Source organism: Cryptotermes secundus, unplaced genomic scaffold (assembly GCF_002891405.2).
Source record: "Cryptotermes secundus unplaced genomic scaffold, Csec_1.0 scaffold1227, whole genome shotgun sequence".
Taxonomy (NCBI): Eukaryota; Metazoa; Arthropoda; class Insecta; order Blattodea; family Kalotermitidae; genus Cryptotermes; species Cryptotermes secundus.
The window spans coordinates 31,582-52,644 of record NW_019741990.1 but is presented as its reverse complement, the minus strand read 5'-3'; the positions used below and the strand labels follow the sequence as shown (position 1 = coordinate 52,644).

Sequence of the window (21,063 nt, the reverse complement as noted above, 5' to 3'; positions counted from 1 at the left end):
AGGCGAGAACTTTCTGGCCTTGCCGGTTCGAACCCTAATTTCCCGGTCATTCAGCCCTTAGTCTACTCACGATAGTGACTGAGCTGCTGCGGTTTAGTGTGCTTTCAGCACTTTTGTCATGTTGCTTTCTTCTGCTAAGGGGGCTCATTATTTAAGATGAGACACTTTAAAAAAGTATTTAGTTTGGGAATAGTGCTTAATTAGTTAAACACAGGGACAACTTTACCTTCTACCTTTACCGCTTTACCGAAAGCGCTGTATGAAAAAGTGTAATACGGCGCCAATTGACTCAGGTGGTAACATTTGTGACTTGTATTCGGGACGGGAGCGTTCGTGTCCCAGACAGGATACCAACTATCCCGACTGAGATTTTCCATGTTTTACTCAATCTCTCCAGGCTTGTACCTTCTAATAAGACACGATCACTTCCTTCCACGTCTTTCCAAATTCATCGTTATTAATTTTACATCCATTCGATGCTATATAATCCAAGCTACTGGGAGCTTCGTTAAATAAACTGTAAATAAATGAATAAGTAAATAAATAAATAGAGGCTCAAAGTCCATTTACTCGACCGGGGATTTTTCCTGGGGATAAAGGGCTGCCAGCACGCAAGGCTGACAGTCTCACTGCCATCCATGAGCCAGTTGTCTAGAAAATGTGAGAGCCTTGACATCTCATAACCCTATGGCCCTCCACGGCCTAGTAGAGGGATAGCTTTACCTTTTGACCCTCCAGCTTGTAGCATATGGCTCAACCAAGTACTCTACCGCGTGCCGTGTCAAAATAATTGACTCATTAACCAATTCGACTGAGTATTAAGTACTTTTTCATCCCTTGATATAGATTCCACAGGTTCATCATCATCATGACAAAAGATCATCAGAGTAGTTCATGTCTTCAGCAACTCGATTCAATTCTATCGCTTTCCCATCCCCCTGTCAGTCTTACAGGCGAAGTTTCTCAGTCCATGCCTTGTGTGAATGTGTTGTTGCCAGCACATGCACTGCAGTGGACAGACTTCAACCAATTTCATAATGTGGAAGTCCTTGCTAACTTTATCTGGACTACGTTAATAAAAGAACGTCTGAGGAATAAGCAGTGTTCTTTCCTCGCTTACATATTACAGCAGGATAACACTGACATTTTGGAAGTAGAAACCACTTCTAAAAGGTCACAGTTTTGTTAAAATATAATGAAGTTTATAACCCGAAAGAACTTGCCCTTAAAGCTGCATATCATGACGTCAGTCTGAGGTACCTGTGGACTTAATCAGTATTTCAACGAATTAAAATGCTCTGCTGTTTCCACTGTAAGTTTAAACTTAGAAATCAACCGTCAAACGCCCTGAAGAATACAGTTTGGTTGGTAGCTGTTACAAATATCCTATTAGCACTTTGGAGCACAGTGATTGCTACATGTACCACCTTCTTTAACATTAAAAAGCTGAATGTATTGCCCATACAGTGCATTTATAACTTTTGTGTGATTCTCAGATTCAACAGCAGTTATTTTCCTATGCAGCATAAGCTAGTTTATGTTTGTAAAGGAAGTTCAGTGTGTTTTCTGTATGGCAGGAACTGAATTCTTATACTTAATATAACTTCAAGCTAAGCTGGATCATAACAATGTATTTAAGCATCCTGATGCATCAATATATTCTTCACAAACTTTACTATTTCCATCCACAATGCAACTTATTCTTTCTCTCCTTCTCCTTTTCACTTTCGCAGCATGTTTCGGCCATATATGGCCTTCATCAGGTGTGCTTTTGCAAAAACAGTTTCACTTCTTCTGTCACATATGAATGCCACACGTCCTAATTAAAATAATGGAGTCTAATAAAATCAATAAACAATCAATAAAATCTTATTAAAATTCAGTTAAAAAATTTCAGTATTTTCCTTCGGGGGGGGATGCTGTAGTCATTTTATCCAAACTCCATTGTATAGACTTTCTCTGTTTGCATTACTTGCGCAGGGGCATATATGTGTGTGTGTGTGTAGCTCTCGTAATATTGATGTAGTTATCATCTGTAATAGGTAGAGTATACGAGTATATTATTATTATTATTATTATTATTATTATTAATTTTGTTATACTCTTACCTTGTTCTCTACGTTTGTTTACTTCATTGTACTCAGGTATGCCCCCTGTGTATAGGCTCCTCACCCTGCTTTTGTAGTGGTGGTGGTGGTGGTGGTGGTGGTCCGTATATGTAGAACTTACGAATATTCGGTGTGCCTAATCCCGCTTTTATAACATGACTGGGGATGTAGATCGGTAGGTCAGTTGATCAGGCAGTTAATTTCAGAGAAGGAAATGTTTTATGCAGGTTATGTGAAAATGTGGAACACACTAGCTAAAAATGAAATAAATTAAAACAAAATAAAATGAAATGTGGCTATATGTTTCATACCTGTGAAAGAATGCGTCCAAGTAAGTAACTCCATGGAGTAAGGCTGCGCCATAGCTCAAGCGGTTAGTCGCTGGCTTCCCACCGCGGCGGTCCGGGTTCGATCCCGGGTCTGGTCAAGTGGAATTTGTGGTGGACAAAGTGGCGCTGGGGCGGGTTTTCTACGAGTACTTCAGTTTCCCCTGCCAATCTTCATTCCACGAAATTCTCGATCATAATCACCCAGGGCAGGCTGCAATAGGCCAATCAGTGGCCGCCGTGCCGAGTGGACCCAATTGGACTCCACCCCCCACTAAGCGAATTAAAAAAAAAAATAAACTCCATGGAGTAAGGTGCTTGGGAAGCTACTAGTCCTCATCTAGTCAAATTTTGCACGTTTTATGGATCTTCAGGATACATTATTGTACTTTCAAGAGCCTGAAAGTATGCAGATTCTTCCCTTACTTTGTTATTTAATCACATTTTTGCTCAGGTCTATGTACTTGTGTAAACCCCTTGCTTACTTATGCCCAAATTCTTTTTCTAGTCAAAACGTATATAGCCTGCTCTTCTTATGAGCTGCACCTCAACTGCTATAATTCTGTGCACTGTTCTTTTGTGTGGGTCTGTATTGTCCAAGCTTTACTGTCATCTGTAAATTAAAGCCTTGCCAATTAAAATACAGTTATCTTTCATTTCTTGGCCAAAAATGTTGCACACCACCGTTTCTGTATGGTAGCTTTGATGAGATAAAACGTGTAGATCAATGCCAGATTGAGATAGTCTTGTTTCCTGGCACATGTACTTATAGATGCCATCTTCTGACTTTTACTACGCACAGGCCTGCAGGGGATTTTAATGTGCATGGGATATGAAATGACTAGAGGTTGAAACAGCATATTGTAGCATGTAGAGCCGTTACTATACAACAATCGTGAGATAAGCAAATATACCAGAGCCGTTTCTAGGCAAGGACTTGGTAAACTCGTGGCCGAGGCAATGGGTATGCAAGCAACAATAGAGGCACTGTAGGAAACGGTGTTGTCTGCTCAAGGTTTATAAGAATGATTTTCTTCATGCAGTGAAAAGAGTGAGACATTACATTTGAACGAGAGGGGTCTCAGTGAGTGCTATTCAGACGAAGTTCGATGTTGACTCAGAGGATTGGTGTTGTTAGTAGCGGACATTGTTCTTCTGTGAAGTTAGTTGAGTGGCAAACGAGTGACTGCGAACTACGTGTACTAACGGAGTGTCGTGTCCAGGATGGCGGACGTCCCAGTGCCGGGATACCAGTCATTTTGGACAAAGAAACGTTCATCTTTAAAATCTGAGTACCTTAGATTAATAGGACAACTTCCCGATGCTGGCGCACAGCTGGAACAGCTGTTAAAAGTAGTGAGCGACATTGAGGATGTTGCAGGGTACATTCCAGCTTCGGTGGGTGACAGCGAACAATGGTGTGCCATCGTAAACTCGGCGGAGGAGAACAGACAAAACGTCTGTAAAGGCCTCAGTGACACAGTAGCCTTTCACGAATTAAGGCTGTGCTCAAGGCGAGTACTCCAGCAGGTCACTCTAAAACACCAAAGTCCACTCTCATCCACGAGGATATCTTCAAAGAAGTTTGGAGGAAAAAGAGCCATAGCACCGATGAGACCGCAGCGTGAGACGATTTAGAGACCCACCCCTCTCCGAAAGTGGACATCACCCGAAATTTCTTCGCCCCCCTCAGGGCAGCCGCTATGGACACGGATCCCTCCAGTGCGGTGGCTGCACGACAAGAAGAGGGAGCTCCGGGGAAAATAAGAAGGCCGCCCCCAATAGTGATTACAGCTGCCACTAACCTGTTGCAGTTGCAAGAGGAAATCGATAGTGTGGTTAAAGGAAACTTCGAGTTCCGTAACACCAGAAACGGAACCAGGGTAATCACAAAAGCCTTGGAGGATTTTACGGTAGTCAAATCCCATCTCGAGACCCACCACCTTCCTCATTTTACGTACCTTCTGTCCTTAGTACCTAAAACCCATCAAGACCACAATATACCAACTCCCTGTGAATATTCCAGCAGAGCATACCTCTGACGGGCTGATAGCTCTAGGCTTTGACATTATCAGTGTGAAACAGATGGCATCTACCCATCGGTCACCGTCCGAGGAAACACCAAACAAAAACCTTCCCCTATTCCTCATCATCTTGCCCAGAACGTCAGAATCCCAAGAGATCTTCCGTTTGACAGCCCTGTACCACATTGCAATCAGGGTAGAGGTGTATCTAGCTCAGAAGAGTCTTACACAGTGCTGTAACTGCCAACAGTTGGGTCACATCTGGGCAAACTGCAAACAACTTCCGGTTGTTTGTGGTGCGCGGGCAGCCGCCTGCACAAGGAGTTCCCAGAGAAGAAAAATGTTGCTTCCATACTAACATGCTGTAACTTCCAGTTGGCGAAGGGAGAGGAAGCCCATCCTGCCAATTATCGGGGCTGCAGACACGCGAAGGAGGAGCTGCAGAAGAGGAAATCACAGAGAACAGACAAGACTATAATGGGAAGGGTATTCTACAATGCACTCAGCTACATAAGAAAGACATATCATAAGACACAGTATATACACAATTAAAACATAAGAAGGACTCCCATAGCGGATGAATGGCATTACACACGAGTTTGATATACGACATGTAAGATGATAGATCTTAACAAGTTTTAATATATAAATATTATTATTGAACAACGGCGAACACGCATTTTATATCATTTTATAAATGGACACTTGATGGCAGGCAGTGCAATGGTTTAACATGATTAATACACCTGAGGATGGAAGAATGATGCTGAAACATGTAGTGTGAAGTGACAAGTGAAATTGTATGCACTAAAAGATGGTTAATATATACATATTATGAATGCTAATATATAATATGTCCTTGTTAACACTGTGCCTCATTGGCAGGTACTTATACAAGAATCGCATGAGGGAGATGGAGAACAAGGTGTTCCAAGGGCTTACAAAGCTGGAGCAGCTGTAAGTATAGCGCTTTTCTCTCTTTCTATGTCCTGCCATTACTGTGACTGTTACCTTCTCTTGGTAGGAACACAAACAGTAAAAATTGATGGTAAGGTACTGATTAATAAACATGATATTTTAGGAGAGTTTAATAAATATTTTGCCAATGTTGCCAGTAAAATAAAAAGACAAGCCAACAAGAATTCCATACCTATGAATGATTTGAAAAAAGAAAGAAAATCATATGTATTATATGGATCAAGCTTTTATAAATTTGTACCCTAATGTAAATGCTCTACAAATAAAGAAATAGAAAATATAATAAAATCTCTTAAATTTAAAAACTCATGTGGGTATGATGAGATATCACCCGTTATTTTAAAAATAAGATTGCCCTTTATAATTTCACCTATAAACTATGTATACAATAAAATGTTAAGGGGAGGAGTTTTTCCTGATAGACTAAAATATGCGATAATAAAACCCTTGTATAAGAATGGTGATATATGGGATGTGTCTTAACTTTAGATCTGTATCACTTTTAACGTCTTTCTCAAAAATATTTGAAACCATAATATATACAGGAACTCTAGAACATCTTAATAAGTATAATATCCCAAGTACTGAACAATATGGATATAGGAAAGGATTAAAAACAGATAATGCAATTTACAAATTGACTACAGTGTTTTTAAATTCTATGAACCACAAACAATTAGTGGCAGATGTTTTTTGTGATCTGGAGAAAGCCTTTGACTGTGTAGATAATGATATCTTGTTGTCCAAACTTGAATTCTATAGTATTATTGGGAAAGATCATGCACTTTATGAATCTTATTTAAGTAACAGATATATTAGAACAGTAATACGTACATAAAAGTGATGTGAATACAGTGTCCTCAGATTGGCTTGATGTTAGACAGGGAGTGCCGCAAGGGTCTGTATTAGGGCCTTTGCTGTTTCTCTTATGTACATAAATGACTTTCCTAAAATATTAAATACATTTTCTATATCTATAATTTTTGCTGATGATACTAGCATCTTATTTTCGCATTCTAATATAAATGATTTTAACAGGAATATTCTTATAACAATTGAAGTCTTAAATGGATGGTTTAGAGCTAATAAATTATCTTTAAACTTTAACAAGACACACTGTATTCAATCTAAAACTGACTGAAACGTGTAAAGTCACACTGGACAGTGTTATCAAATCATTTTATAATAATTAACTAGCGTAATGGACCAGAATGAATAAAGTTATACCTACAGATTATTTATGAGATATTATTTGAAGTCAACACTTAAGTCATGGCAATTGTATGAAACTTTGAGGTTGTGTATGATAAATTTGTCACAGAATAAATTTCTCACATGATTAAGTAGAATAAAATGACAGTAGTAGAGCTGTAGGACTAGAAACTTGGAACTTTGTATTCTTTAAATTTTATTCTCCACTAAAGACATTTCCTTATCAAAATTCATTCAGAAAGATAGAATACTAATACCAGGCAGTGGTGACACAGATACACGGTCTTCACCTGAGCTGTGCATGTAGAAGCAAAGAATTTAACATTAGTTAAATGTGTGGCCAGGTATTTGCTGGATAATTGGAGTTAATTCCCCACAGGGAAAGAATATCTTTCTTTTCTACATAGTCAGAGTGGTTTGGGGCCCATCCAGCCTCTTATGCAATAGGTACCAGTGAGCTCTTTCTCCTGGAGTAAATTATCTAGGGCATGAAAGTGACCAGTCACCATCATGTAGTGCCAAGGTTAAGAATGTATGGGGCTGTCTCTGTGCCTGTGTATACCTGAAATGTGTGTGCTTAGGCATAGAGACAACTTTACCTTTTACAGCAAATTGTGATACTATATATATACTATACTATATGTTATACCAACACTATGATTGAGTCTGAAAAGATTTTCCTGGGCACCAGGAAACAGTACTTTGGTTGCTGATTTGCTGTAAAAGTGTAATATAAGTTTGGGATTCTGCTTGAACCACTGTCTTGGGGAGCAGAACATGGTTGTATCATTTCTAGTCAATAAATTTGCTTTGCAGTGCAATATTGATGTTGCATAAAGAGCTGGCAACTTAATAATTTCCTTATCACAATTTACATGCAAAAGGGGTTATTTGCATACACAGTTTTAGGACTTTCAGTGTTCCTATTCCAATTCATAACTATGCTGGTAGAGAAGTTAGATTCACTGTCCCAAGTTAGATTAATGACATCCCTTTGTGTTCCCACTTCTCTAATTGTACATTCCTTGCTGGTTTGCTGTAACACTTTTACAAATTCTATTGAAAAGTATATATTTTTTTTATTCTGTATGAAATTTCTTTGGCTGCTTGCAGCTTCTAAATTCAAGAGGCCACCACAGGCATCTTGACATCAAATTAATTGTGTTCTTCCTGTAATTATGACATAACAATTACGCAGACAGACAGGTTGCTTTGACAAATTCAAGTAAACCAGTGAATATTTTGGAGACAATAGTTATTTCTTTAAAATTAGTATTCATAGGAATTATATTTTCCATTTTAGAATGAAAAGTATACTCTATATGTTGGTAGAATAGTTATAACAAGAAACTCAATGGAATGATTGTACTTTATAACTGCCTTTCTCTTGGTGTTCAATTGAAAAAGAGCTGTACATGAAATTTAAAAGAAACTTGATATTCTGTGTTTGAAAATTGGCAGAAAGGGTATTATTTTCCATGGTCATTATCTAAATTCCTAATTTTATATATTCACGTATATACTTATATGTCTTACAGAGTAACAAATGCTTAGCTTCTTGAAATCACTGAGAGACTCAGTGGGAAGGGGGAGAGAGTCTGTGTGTATGTCTGGGATATAGTTGCTTTCATTGGCAATATCACAACAGCTAAAATGTTGAAGAAAGAGTAACACTGAAATTACAAAACTGTAGTTTATCCATGTATCACAAGAAGATGGAGAACAAAGATTTGAATCGCATCAAGAAACTATACCACAGTACTTGTATATTGCTTTAACACTGTACACATTAGCAAGAGTAATGAGTAAATTTCATATTTTTGGCTCTCCTCTATTAAGTGCATAGTAGGCAACAGAAGACACACATGAATCAACAGAAATTATACATCTTGTCATTTATTTTCACTTGTGGCAAGAAAATTAGTAAGTTTTAAATTGTTTATGGATGATATATCAGTAATAGAGGCAGGGATAATACACATATATGATATTCTGCAGCCACAAGTGAATAACATTTTGTGGCATCCATTGTATCTTTCAGATGAACAGTTATTGTTAATATAAGGCTTTATTCTAGAATGTGCCATCCCCAAAATTGTGCAACCCCAAGTGTCTGCATGGACTGCTTGTGCTTACATACTGGCACTGAGTGGAGCGTTAAATGTTAATGAATGGAATATGATGAAAACATAGGAGGAATTAAGAGTATCCCATTTTGAAGCATCAAACCAAACTTTACATTGAAGCAAGGAAGACCATGAAAATTTCAGCCAAGAGATGCAGACTGAAGAAGGTTTTCCAAAATACAAGAATATACTTGTAACCATAACCCTGGACATGCTTAGTGTAGTTAGAAATATCTGTGAGAGAACTCACATTTTTTCAAATATAAATTTGTTTTAAAAATTAAGTAGTCATTCAGAAGTCAGTGCATATTACCTGTACCAGGGAAAAAACATGCCTTTCGGTAACTTAAGGTGGCATTGCCTTCATACTAGAATTCATGACTATTTTTACTTTCCAGATTCTTTAATTTTCTGAGGCCAGTTTATAGTGGTATATAATATCCCAGTAGACTGATCTTATTTTGCCGTAAGTTAATGTTGTTTCACGCAGTCTGACATTGGATCAAGATATGGTTCCGCAGTGTTGGACTCAGTCTTGTATCATTTCTCAATATTGGACTAGGTCTGATGTGGTTTCTCATTGGTTGGATTGAGTCTGAAAAGAACCAAAACAATTTAAAGACACACGCTTTGAAAGAGTTAAGCCTTTTGTTTCTTGTACGATGAAGACTTGTGGGTTCTAGAAATTAATTTGTTTCTTTATGTTATATTTATTTCATACTTTTCTGTTCTAGGCTGCATTCAAGAGATCTGCCTGCTGTGAGCTGTAAAGTGTAATGCTGTTGTTTCTTTTACAGATACCTGCACTTTAATGAACTCGTGGATATTCAGCCCGATACGTTTTCTAATTTGCCTTCATTAGAGCGATTGTAAGTAAGGCAGACTTAGATGACGTGGCTACAGAACTACAAACATTTGAACAGGGAGTGGAGTCAGAGAAGTGCAGCACTGATTCTGTCTGTGTTTACTAGAGCCACGTCCTTGCCGTGGCATGTCAAGCAGATTCATTAATGTGGAGGTTATGAAGCTGCTTGGTAATGAGCATGCCTTTCAGACAACGTTGTGTTTCATAATTTTTTATCAGTTTTCCCTTATTTGTAGAAGTGGGGTAAGACTGAGTCCCTTGGTACTGCGGCCTCAAATGGTCCTACTGTACCAGTCCCTGATGAGGTAGTTGCAGGAGTGGGTTGGGACTGAGTGCCTTTTTTTTTATTCACTTAGTGGGGGCGTGGAGTCCAACTGGGTCCACTTGGCATGGCGGCTACTGATTGGCCTATTGTACCTGCCCCAGGTGATTATGATGATGGAGAATTTGGTGGAATGAATATTGGCAGGGGAAACCGAAGTACTTTGAGAAAACCCGCCCCAGCGCCACTTTGTCCACCACAAATTCCACTTGACCTGACCCGGGATCAAACCTGGGCTGCAACGGTGGGAAGCCAGTGACTTACCACTTGAGTTATGGTGCGGCCAACTGAGTCCCTTAGTACTGTTGCCTAAGATGGGCCAATTGTAGGAGCCCATGGTGTTGGCTGAGTATGGGGTATTGATGGAACAGTAACTGACAGTAAGATAGAGGGATTCAATAACTGGGCAAGTTCTCTTCATATGTCTCTTAGAATTTTTGGGCTTACAGACTTTTGTCCCTTGCTGCATATCCTGAACAGAACAACGTTTCAGAAATTGGACCTGTATCCATCCTCAAATGAAGAGATGGCAAGGCACATACTCAGATGTGTCTATTGTAAGGAGCTAATCTCAGTGACAAGACCATTGATCAAACTTAAACTCTTTGTAAGAGATGCAGCTGGTTACATGCCTTCCCTTTTTTGGCATGTCATTGCTGAAATGGGACAAGTTTTGAAATATATTCTGTTTAGAATACCAGAGGATGGAAAAGTTCAGAAACCCAGTAACCCTACGTGTAATGTATCATTGTTAGAATCCTTAAAGTTGACAAGCTACTTCATCTTTTCTCCCAGAAAGAAAATGATCTGAAAATTTATTTCCAATTGTATCATGCATTTATCAGAACCATATACTTCATAAGTAATCTGTTTTTATAAGCCCTGTTCAGCTTGCATTCATCTCTTTTTCTTACACATCACAGTAGAATTTAAAAATGTTTATGCTGTATGTTATACAATATTAATTTGCATTGGGACAAAGATTTATGTATACTAATTTCAGACAGTATGCTTTTCTGGAATTCTGATGAAAATCAAAACATATTACCTTCCATCTGCTGAGTGTACACTTAAGCCAGGTTTCAGTTGCACTTCATCTGACTCTGTCTGCTGAAACCTTTACCCACAATTTAAACTGAAAGTGGTATATTGCAGGTACTGTCTGCAGGGTTTACGTTGAAACACTGACTGACTGATGTAGCGTGGCTTTTTGTACATACTGGTACTAATAATGATGTGTGAGGCAGAGATAGCTAATCCCGTATTAATGTCACTGTTTGTATGCTCCACCAGATACCTGCATTTCAACAGGATTGAAAAGTTAGGCCCAGGGGTGTTTAGCGAATTAAGGAATCTCGAACGACTGTAAGTAAAGGATTGTTGGCTGGGTTTGGGTTGCCAGTTTAGTTCTGTTGTGTCGGTCTGCACGTGGTACCACCAGAGATCCTGTTGCATGCACCATCTGATGCTCTGTGTCCTTGCAGGAAATTGATTTCGGTTCTGTGATGGTATTTCTAGATCTGAGTATAGAGATGCCCCATGTTGCCCAAGTGTGTTCGCTCCACTTTTACACACGTAACAGTTTGTCCATTTCGTTGCATTCATAATTACTACTTTTTCATCCATTAATCATTGAAATTACTTTTGTTTACATCATTCATTTTTAAAATTGAGAATGCAAAGATTTAGTTCTGAATATTACATGTTTGCCAATATTGCCGTGATCGTGGCATGCTAATTTCCTGGTGATAATGGCATGCATAATTCCTGGTGTAATTTTTTATAATTCAGATATTTAACTTGGAATTTGAAACTGACTTATTTGCATTGATTATTTGCTCCTGATTTGTCTTTGTGTTCATCAGTCTCTGTGCTGATTAATAGGGAAACATGGTTTCCTTTCCACCTCCTCAGACATATCCATGTGGATCATCCAGCTACAAAACCTTACTGTCTCTTTTTCCAGAACCTTTCTTGCTCCTCAACTTTGTCGGTATTTTGAAATGACATGTTTATTTAATAAGAAGACACTTAGTATTTTTTTTATTTAAAATATGTTTATGTTAACAGATTGATTTGACAGTCTGTTGAGAAATCATATAATGCTAGGTAACACATTAGAAGTGTTAGAGCAACAACCTTGCTACACTGTTTACTTCTCCCAGCCTTATGTTCATTTTTGTATTTCCAATAAGTTTCTCTATGTAGTCAGTTGCTTGTGTTACATTTCAGTGTCTACAGTCTTCATGTAAACAATGAAGACTGCGGCTGTTACCAATATTTCAGACGAGTAATTAGAATCTAGGGCCCAAAAAGACTTAATACTGTGTTGCTTGTCATTCTAAAATAAATTTAATTAAAACACTATGAACTGACTGCAGCTCCCTTTGTACAAGTGGACTTGCAGACAAGACAGAAATAAAATATGCAAATTTAATTACTTACAAGAGAGAGGAACAGGTCAGTTTATTTGCTTTGTCCATGGAGTTTGAATAAATAGTTAAAGTGTTCCCCAACAGGATTGAATTTCTCATAATGAAGTCAGCACAGCACTTACACGCTAATGTAATTATATTTTTGTTTATTTCTGGAACCATCACAGAATTAAATAAAATATTCAGTGCAATGCTTTTGTAAACAAAGGTACTGAATGAAAGCAAAATGTATAAAGTAAATGTAGAAGGCTCTGGTGTATATTATTCAGCAGAATAAAGAAGGTATTGGTGCCCTCATTGTCTCCCCACAGCGCTTCAGTTTCTGGCACATTTCTCATTGAGGAACTGTAAGAATGAACCTGTTACCTTCAACAAATCTGTCCACAAGTAAAAACTTGAGAATAGCCGAAGAGATATTGATGTAATTTTATATTTTTGGGTGACACTAAAATTTGTCATTCCATTCCAGTTATAGTTAAAACCGGACAATAATAATGGACATCATTCATGAATGCATACGGTGTATTTCTGCTTATGTTACCCTGCATTAGTCACTATATATGTACTATGTATTTTTTGGAGCAATAAATATTCCAAAGTAAAGCTATAGCAGAAATTAAAAACACAAATTTCATGTACAGTGTACCTTGTCTACAAGTTTTTTGATTTGTTTCATTCTGGTCCATCACACTAACAAATTACAAAGACAAAACAACTCCATCCAGTGTGACTATTGAAGTTTTTACTACTTGAAAACTTAACACCCTTACATGTTTCGGTCCCTATAGACCATCATCAGAAGGACATTGATACTTTTTGGAAACTACTATCACAATGGGTTTTTTGAATGTTAAAATACATATACATACAATGTTTGTAATGCACAATATATAAAAAATCCAACTTTTCCACAACTACAGCAGCTTTCTTGGTATATTATATGTTTTTATTCTGCTAAACAACACAGCACACCACCAACAAACACAGGATGATACCAAGAATCTCCTTCTCAAGATAGACAGGCGGCACAAGTTCAGCCCCCATCAAGAAAGATGATAGGAGAAGGGACACGAACCTACTTGGTTTATAAATTTTAACTTAAATAACAAAGTTTTAAAAACTTTAAAAACTTTAACCTTTCAACGCCGGACTTCTGAAATGGTGGTAAGCTTGAGCTGGCCAGAGTTTATTTAAACACCCACTGCTGGTGTGCATTTAAATGCCTGTTGCTACTCTGCATTTAAATGTCCGTTCCTGTTAAGGCGCTTAAACAATTTTAAGCATTGTGTTTAAAAATGCTGCGTCTAACTCAATTTTTATGATAAATGGATGGAATTAACTTTGTATCAGCAAAGAACATAGTGTCACATATTGTAATGGAAGATTTGAAATTTTTTTTACAAAGAGTTATACTCTATTTTCAATTTCTTTTTTCTTTTAATTTTGATGTGTACTGCAAAAATGCTTACCCATTTCTTCACAGAGTTGTTCTGCATTATAAATTTATTTCTGTTTGTAACACTTGACAAATTTTAGCAGTCCCTGGTGTCGTAAACAGATGGAAGCAATAAAATCATTTGGTCTTCGGCTAGCACTGCTTACACTCTTCGGATTTTCAAATCTTTTGACTAAAGGCCAGAAGAATGAAAGAATGGCTATTCCAGAGAAAGCTAGAGGGGTCCCTTCTTCAGTGCTAAGACCTTCCATTATAGCTGCAAAAGCTTAATGCCCTTTCTGTGGGCGTGAAGAGACAATTGCATCGTGGCTGAGATACAGAGTGTGATCTGTTTTCTGTGCATTCACAGTGAAATCGAATATTGTAGTTTCATTTCAGCCTATATATACATAAAGCAGACCACAACAAATAAGGTATGTACATCGAATTTTACTATATGTTTTTAAAACATTAATCTGCTCAGTCTGCAATAGAAGTACTGGCTCATGGATGAGCTTGGGCATAACTCATATGTATACTCTTTTTTGTTGTTGTTCACTTAGGTATCATTTTAATTCATCTATTAGGGTTTTACTCAAGTCTGTCTGGTAATTACTGCATTTAAAAATAAATATTTAGGACTGTGAGTGCGCTTCTACTAGCGGCGTGTGGGCATGCTTCCACTAGCAGAGTTTAAATGCCTGACTGGCCAAAACGGGCTACTTTGGCCACGACGACCATGATCATCTCTGGCCCGAACGGGGCACTTCGGCACATGAAGGTTAATATACCAAGAAAGCTGCTGTTGTGTGTTGTGGAAGAGTTGGATTTTATATATATTGTGCATTACAAACATTGTACGTATATGTATTTTAACACTCAAAACACCCATTGTGATAGTAGTTTCCAAAAAGTATTAATGTCCCCTGATGATGGTCTATAGGGACTGAAACATGTAAGGGTGTTAAGTTTTCAAGTAGTAAAAACTTCAATAGTCACACTGGATGGAGTTGTTTTGTCTTTGTAATTTGTCTACAAGTCTTACAGTTTTTGAGGTAATAAAGCAAAAGTGAGCAAATGCACCAGAATTGCTGATTTCTGCATATTTCCTGACTTGTTACTTATTCTTCAGAAGAGAAATACATGTGAAAGGCCTTTGTTCAGCAGGAAAATATATGTAACACAAATTGGGCACTTTTGTGTTAGTTGACATGGAGATTCAATAAATTTTGAGTCCGTTTTAGCTGTGGCACTTGTTTAAGGAAAATAGGCTCATGGTAAAGACATAAGTTTAAAAGTTGGGAAGTGTGTGCATAGTGTCCTATTCTGGCATGTTTACTTTGTTATTTCCTGTAGACTTTCAGTTCATAGATACTGACTTTGATGCTGGCATATATAGAGAAAAAGACTGATGATGTTGGTCAAAGACACTTTTAAACGAAAGTACTGGTATTTTAAATGTGTTTGTCAGCTTTTTGCACGAAAAATGCACCAGGGATATACTCATGAAACCTATAAATGAACAAGTTTTGTTTTTTGTTTTTAATGACATTCTTTTGCTGAAACAATTGAAACGTTTGTTTCTGTATAGAATTACCCGTCATGATTTTGAATAAGAGGTTTTGACAGCGTTGTTAGGTATATTTTTAATCAAATAACGGCATATTTTTATGTATGTGTAGACCTGTAAATTTAGGTGTGAGGGAGCTTCATTTAATTACTGTCGAGAATGAGAGACTTTGGCAACCATTGCATGTGTTTGGAAGATTGTTGTTGGGTGTTCAGTATACAAATTAAGAAATGTATGCATAGTGTAAAGGTAATTTTTAGGATGTTTTGTTGAATTTGTGTTTGCAGATTTTTCTTGAGCCATTTTCCAATACAGGAAACATTAAACGTTTTTAGAAATTATATGAAACCACATAACGAAGCATAATTAGAAATATCCCTTGATTGTCACAATTGAAAGAGTATGAGTATCAGTCCTGCTTCATGTCTGGGAGGTCTCAGGTTAAGATTTCTAGCTGGTTGTCAGTTATTCTGACTGAAAATTTTCATGGTTTTCCTCAGTCCCTAGAGACATATGGTAGGATAGTACTTCAAATTAGGGCATGGTTGCTTCCTTCCACATACTTTACAATTTATTATCCACTGTCATTCCACTGCTTGATGGTATATAGTCTGTGCTGTTGAAAGAATTGTTAAATAGACCATAAGTAAATAAAGGAATAAATAAATAATATCTAATGATATAATCGTATATACATTGCTATATAATCATCTCATTGGTTCGGTTAACAGTTTTGTTTATTCAGAATTCCTTATACCATATGTCCAAAAAGTATCCGACTTTATTTTTTTTCCGTAAGTAATGGCCAAAGGGGAAGGAAAACTGAGCATAGTGGTAGAAGGGTCTTTCATGCGCATGCGTGATTTTTTTCTGACTTGCAACACTGCCGGGTGCGTCTGTGGCTGCCAGATAGCGAAGTGGTGTAACACGTGTTCGTCGCATTCTCATTTTGCTCAAGATGACAGAATGCTTGGAGCAGCGATACTGCATGAAGTTTTTTCAGAAACTTGGGGATACCCAAGTGGAAACAATTCATTCAACTGCTTTAAACATGGCTGTATGTCAGCGGACAGTGAGCAGCGTTCTGGGAGACCATCAATGCTGATGTCATTGAAATAGTGCGGACACTGATCATGGAGGACCATCGTTTGGCCATCCGTGAAGTTGCTAATGAGGTTGGGATCAGCAGAGGTTCTGCAAACACAATTTTAACTGAGGATTTGGGCATGCTAAGAGTGGTGGCAAAATTTGTGCCCAAGCTGCTTTCACTGGAGCAGCAACAACTCCATCTTGAGGTCGCGCAGGACATGCTGGAGTGCGCCAACAGGGATCCTGAGTTCCTGAAGACTGTGATCACTTGTGATGAGTTGTGGGTGTATGGATATGACCCGGAAACCAAGGTCTAGGCATCACAATGGAAGCATCCAACATCCCAGAGGCTCAAAAGAGCACGACAGGTTCGGAGCAATGTGAAGGTGATACTGACTGTTTTTTTCGATTACCAGGGTGTTGTGCATCATGAGTATGCACCACTAGGCCAGACTGTCAATAAGGAGTACTACCAAGAAGTCCTCCGCCATCTTCATGATGCAGTTTGGCGTAAGAGACTGGAGCTGTGAGACTCTCGCAACTGGCAGCTGCATCATGACAAAGCCCCAGCTCATTCATCACACCTGATCCAAGGTTTCCTGGCCAAGCACGACATTCCACAGGTTCGCCAGGCTCCCTACTCTCCTGACATGGCTCCTTGTGATTTCTGGCTGCTCCCCAGATTGAAGGCACTGCTAAAAGGCTGCCATTTTGACAGCCGCAAGGACATCATCCAGAACGCGACAGCACAGCTGCACGCCATTCCAAATGAAGCATTCCAGAATTTCTTCCAGCGTTGGGAGGATCACTGGGCTAAGTATGTGGAGTCACAAGGGGCCTACTTTGAAGGTGATTAGGTATTGTAACCACCCAGACACAGAACTTTTTTTTTCCCCGGCCCAAGGTCGGATACTTTTTGGACAGAGTAGTAAATCACCAACATCTTCAAGAAAACCAGCTCACAGAGACAGAAGAATGGCTAAGCACATTATGAAATGTGTTAAAGTCTTAGGAATTTGTGAATGGTTTCATTTTGAGGAACAGGTGATTAGACTGATTAATAAAACAAATATACGTTTTTGGTTAGCTACTTGTGGTGAAAAACTAGTCTCTTCCAATAAGATCTATAGTCACACAATGTCTGTCTGCTAACAAAAATGCTGTCATCCCTGACATTACACAAGGAAAGGGAGGGGAGGTGCCAAAATCCACAGTTCCCTCGCCAATGAAGAGAGGTCCAAAGCTTGGGATGAAATGGTGTCACATCATACTCTGATGAAGGAGAGCAGGTTGCATTGCAAACAGAATAGATACATTTGTACCTCTGAATGCTTTTGTTGTAAATTTCGTTCAGTGGGGTGGGAGGGAAATGCATTTATTAATTTTAGTTTTTATTGTTGTAATTAGTGCTCCTATCTAACTTCGGTGTTTGGTCTATCTCTTTCTCACACACAGTTTTTTATTTAGCTGTATTCTTGTTTGTTTTTAGTTAATGATTTTATTTTGTGACGATTATGCATGCTTGCATGCATAATTCCCATTTTTGTGTGTAGCTATACTGCATGGGTACTACAACAATTAGGAAATACTGATATATTTTAAGTATGTCTGGAACATTATGGAACAGGTATCAAATTTAAATCTTGGTAAGTTAATGAAAATGCAGTGTAATAAGGTGTGAGACTACATAAAGTCAAAATATTGATGCACAGCTGCCAGTAACTCTTACAACAGGGATGTTTTTACTTTTGAAGCATGAAAGTTATGTAAATAACATTTAAGAATTCAGTTTCAGTCTCACAATAGATGCATGATGTCTCCATTACAACACCCCGCCAGTTAAAACTATTTAGGGATGTAATTTATGTTCATTCTGAGAAAATTATAAAACACATACTTGCACTCCGAGTAAAATGCAGACTCTTATGATGTTGAAGCAGACGGTATGTATATAGTAACCAGTCTGCTTAAATGGTTAAACAGAAAGAACAATTACTTTTGAATACAGGCACAACATAAATCAAAGTACACAAACTACATCTTATTGATTCTCTAGAAACAGTTTGAATAAAAAAGCAAAAGTTTCTGTAATTAGATCATGTCAGAGGTTGCAGAATATAAACTGTTGTTTCAAGTTTGTGTGTATCACCAGAAATAAATATAATGCTCACCTTTTACTGATGTTTACACAGAGGAGTTCATTTATGAAATTCATATATCTGTAATGAAAATTCAGTGATGTTCTCTCTCTACAACTGATTTCACTGTTCAGCTAGCTTCATGCTTCACAGTTACATAATGGAGGTTCAGAGAATAGTTCCATTCTATCTCTCTCTCTCTCTCACTCACACACACACACACACACACACACAAACATAGTAGCATGCACACACTAACATACTTAACACACACATATACACCCACAGTAACACGTGCTAACATGTACATACTAAAACACACTAAAATGTATACACCAACACTTGCACTGTCACATATGCAGATGTTTCATTTCTTTTTATCATTACATAACAAGCTTATTCTTGAGGTCATTCCGAGGCAGAAATGTCACTTAAACATTGATCTGACTATTAGTGCTTGCATATCTGTGGATCATTGAAGTCAAAGAACGATTCACATAAAACTCAGCTTTTGAACATGTCTGGGCCTTCTTGTGCATGTTCACCAAAACAGACTTTTAGATACCCATAGCTCTGTGTTCCACCAAGGACTCTGGACCTCAGCCCCACACATTTCTGCGTTTGGGGTTGAATGAAAGGGTGTGTAAAGTCAAAGCCAGTGCAAGAGATGAACTATGTCAAATTTTAGATAGTACAAGATGCAGGATAAATGTCTGTACAGTTCTTGTACAGTTCTTGGTAGGAGTACACTTTCAACATGAAAGTGAGTTAGAGAGCACATGCAAGTGGCCATTAAAACATTTGTAATATGAACTATACAGTGTAAGAACATAGTTCATGAGTACAGTGTAAATATGTGTAGATTATTTTAAGTTTCACACACCCATAGCTTGGTAATCATTGATAATCAGTCCCATGTTCATATGATATTCCTGACAGGGAATGAACTCAGGAATGAGATCATGAAGCTCTGACTGGAGTCTTAGAACACTCTTTGTATACATTATGGACTCTTATAAAGTAAGAAATTGCTCTCTATTGTGGTAGCATAATTTTACATAGGTTTTAATCATGATTAGGAAGCTGAACAATTCATTGGGCATAACGCTTATGCCATCATAAATTAAATAAATATTTTTCTGTGCCTTATTCCTTGACTTTCAGAAAATGTTATATTGTTTATTGAAGTGAAATGATGGGAGTGTTTTTCTTCACCAGTTATTCCTGGCCCAGAATTTATTCTTATATTCAGTGAATAAATATAAGCAATGAAAATGAGGAGACATTTCTGTAGACAGTACAAAGGATGAAAGATGACATACAATATACATACAGATGTATATTATTAACCATTTTAACATGAGCCCTGAACGTAGTCATATCTGTATGGCGTGTCTTCTAGGCCAACTCTGAACATACTCATTTCCAGTCTGTTACTTTTGTTTGCAAATTGAATACACTCGTGTTATGTGTTTGTTGAAAATTTGAATTGTTAATTAAAAGAATGCAACTGAAACAGGTGGTAAACCTTTTCTGCAGGCAAAGTTGCGAGAATTACAAAAAAATAGTAAAATTTGAAATAATGACAAAAAGAATCTGGCCTGAATGTATGTCAGTGTCAGAGAAGTGTGAGGATGAAAGGTTAGGTTAGTGCATTGTTACATGTGTCTGTATTGTCCACAAGAATTCATTAAGATCAGAATTGTAGTCTGCAGACACAGAATTCAGATCACATAAATAGTTATCCTCTTTCTGTTTCAGATTTCTTCATAATAATAAACTTCAACGCATTCCAGTAGGAGCTTTCAAGAACTTGGAATCCTTGAAGCGCCTGTAAGTTTTGGTGCATTTTGGGTGGCTGAAAATAGAGCAAACGTTCCTGTGAATATATATCTTCTAATGTACGTACTTATTCTGAAATGACAGCCTCATTTTAATTCAGGCAGCTGGATTGTGAAGGGTGGAATCACATGAGAAGTAAAAAGAGAAAGAAAAAACAATCACCTGATTTCTTTTGATACAACATAGACCTCATAGAAAACCAACAGATTTTTGGGGAGAGTGGGGAAAAGTACACACGCAGTCAACAAGGTGAACTCATAAGCCCTTCTTTATTTTCCTGTTCTCAATTTATCGTGTATGTCTAGTGTTTCCTGTTGTTTTGGATTTTACATTGAATTGGATTGAATTTCTTAAGAATCTGGATATGGAGTAGATTCCAGTTAGAACTACTGTAAGGCATTTTAGTTGCATGTACTGGTAAACAGTATTTCATTTTCTGTTGTTTGTATTAGAGTGGGTTTTTCAAGCCACCAAACCCAGTAAGGATCCTATGACACTTGTTGTACCACAGAAGAAAGGGAGTGAATGTATACAGTATGGCTGCTATGGGAAGGTGGTTGACAATGTGATGTGCAGAAAGACAATGTATGTGT

At 37.8% G+C, this 21,063-nt stretch overlaps 1 protein-coding gene across 5 annotated transcripts in view; it reads left to right on the top strand.

The window, feature by feature from the left end:
• Positions 1 to 21,063, top strand: part of LOC111872967 (peroxidasin) — a gene marked incomplete at its 3' end in the record, with an annotated part of 268,973 nt that overhangs the window by 221,890 nt on the left and 26,020 nt on the right. For 2 of the 5 annotated variants that reach the window (XM_033754903.1, XM_033754902.1), the window contains 4 exon segments: positions 5,344 to 5,415; positions 9,572 to 9,643; positions 11,255 to 11,326; positions 20,390 to 20,461. In XM_033754903.1, the coding sequence (XP_033610794.1) occupies positions 5,344 to 5,415; positions 9,572 to 9,643; positions 11,255 to 11,326; positions 20,390 to 20,461 (288 nt within the window). 5 annotated transcript variants of the gene reach the window in all.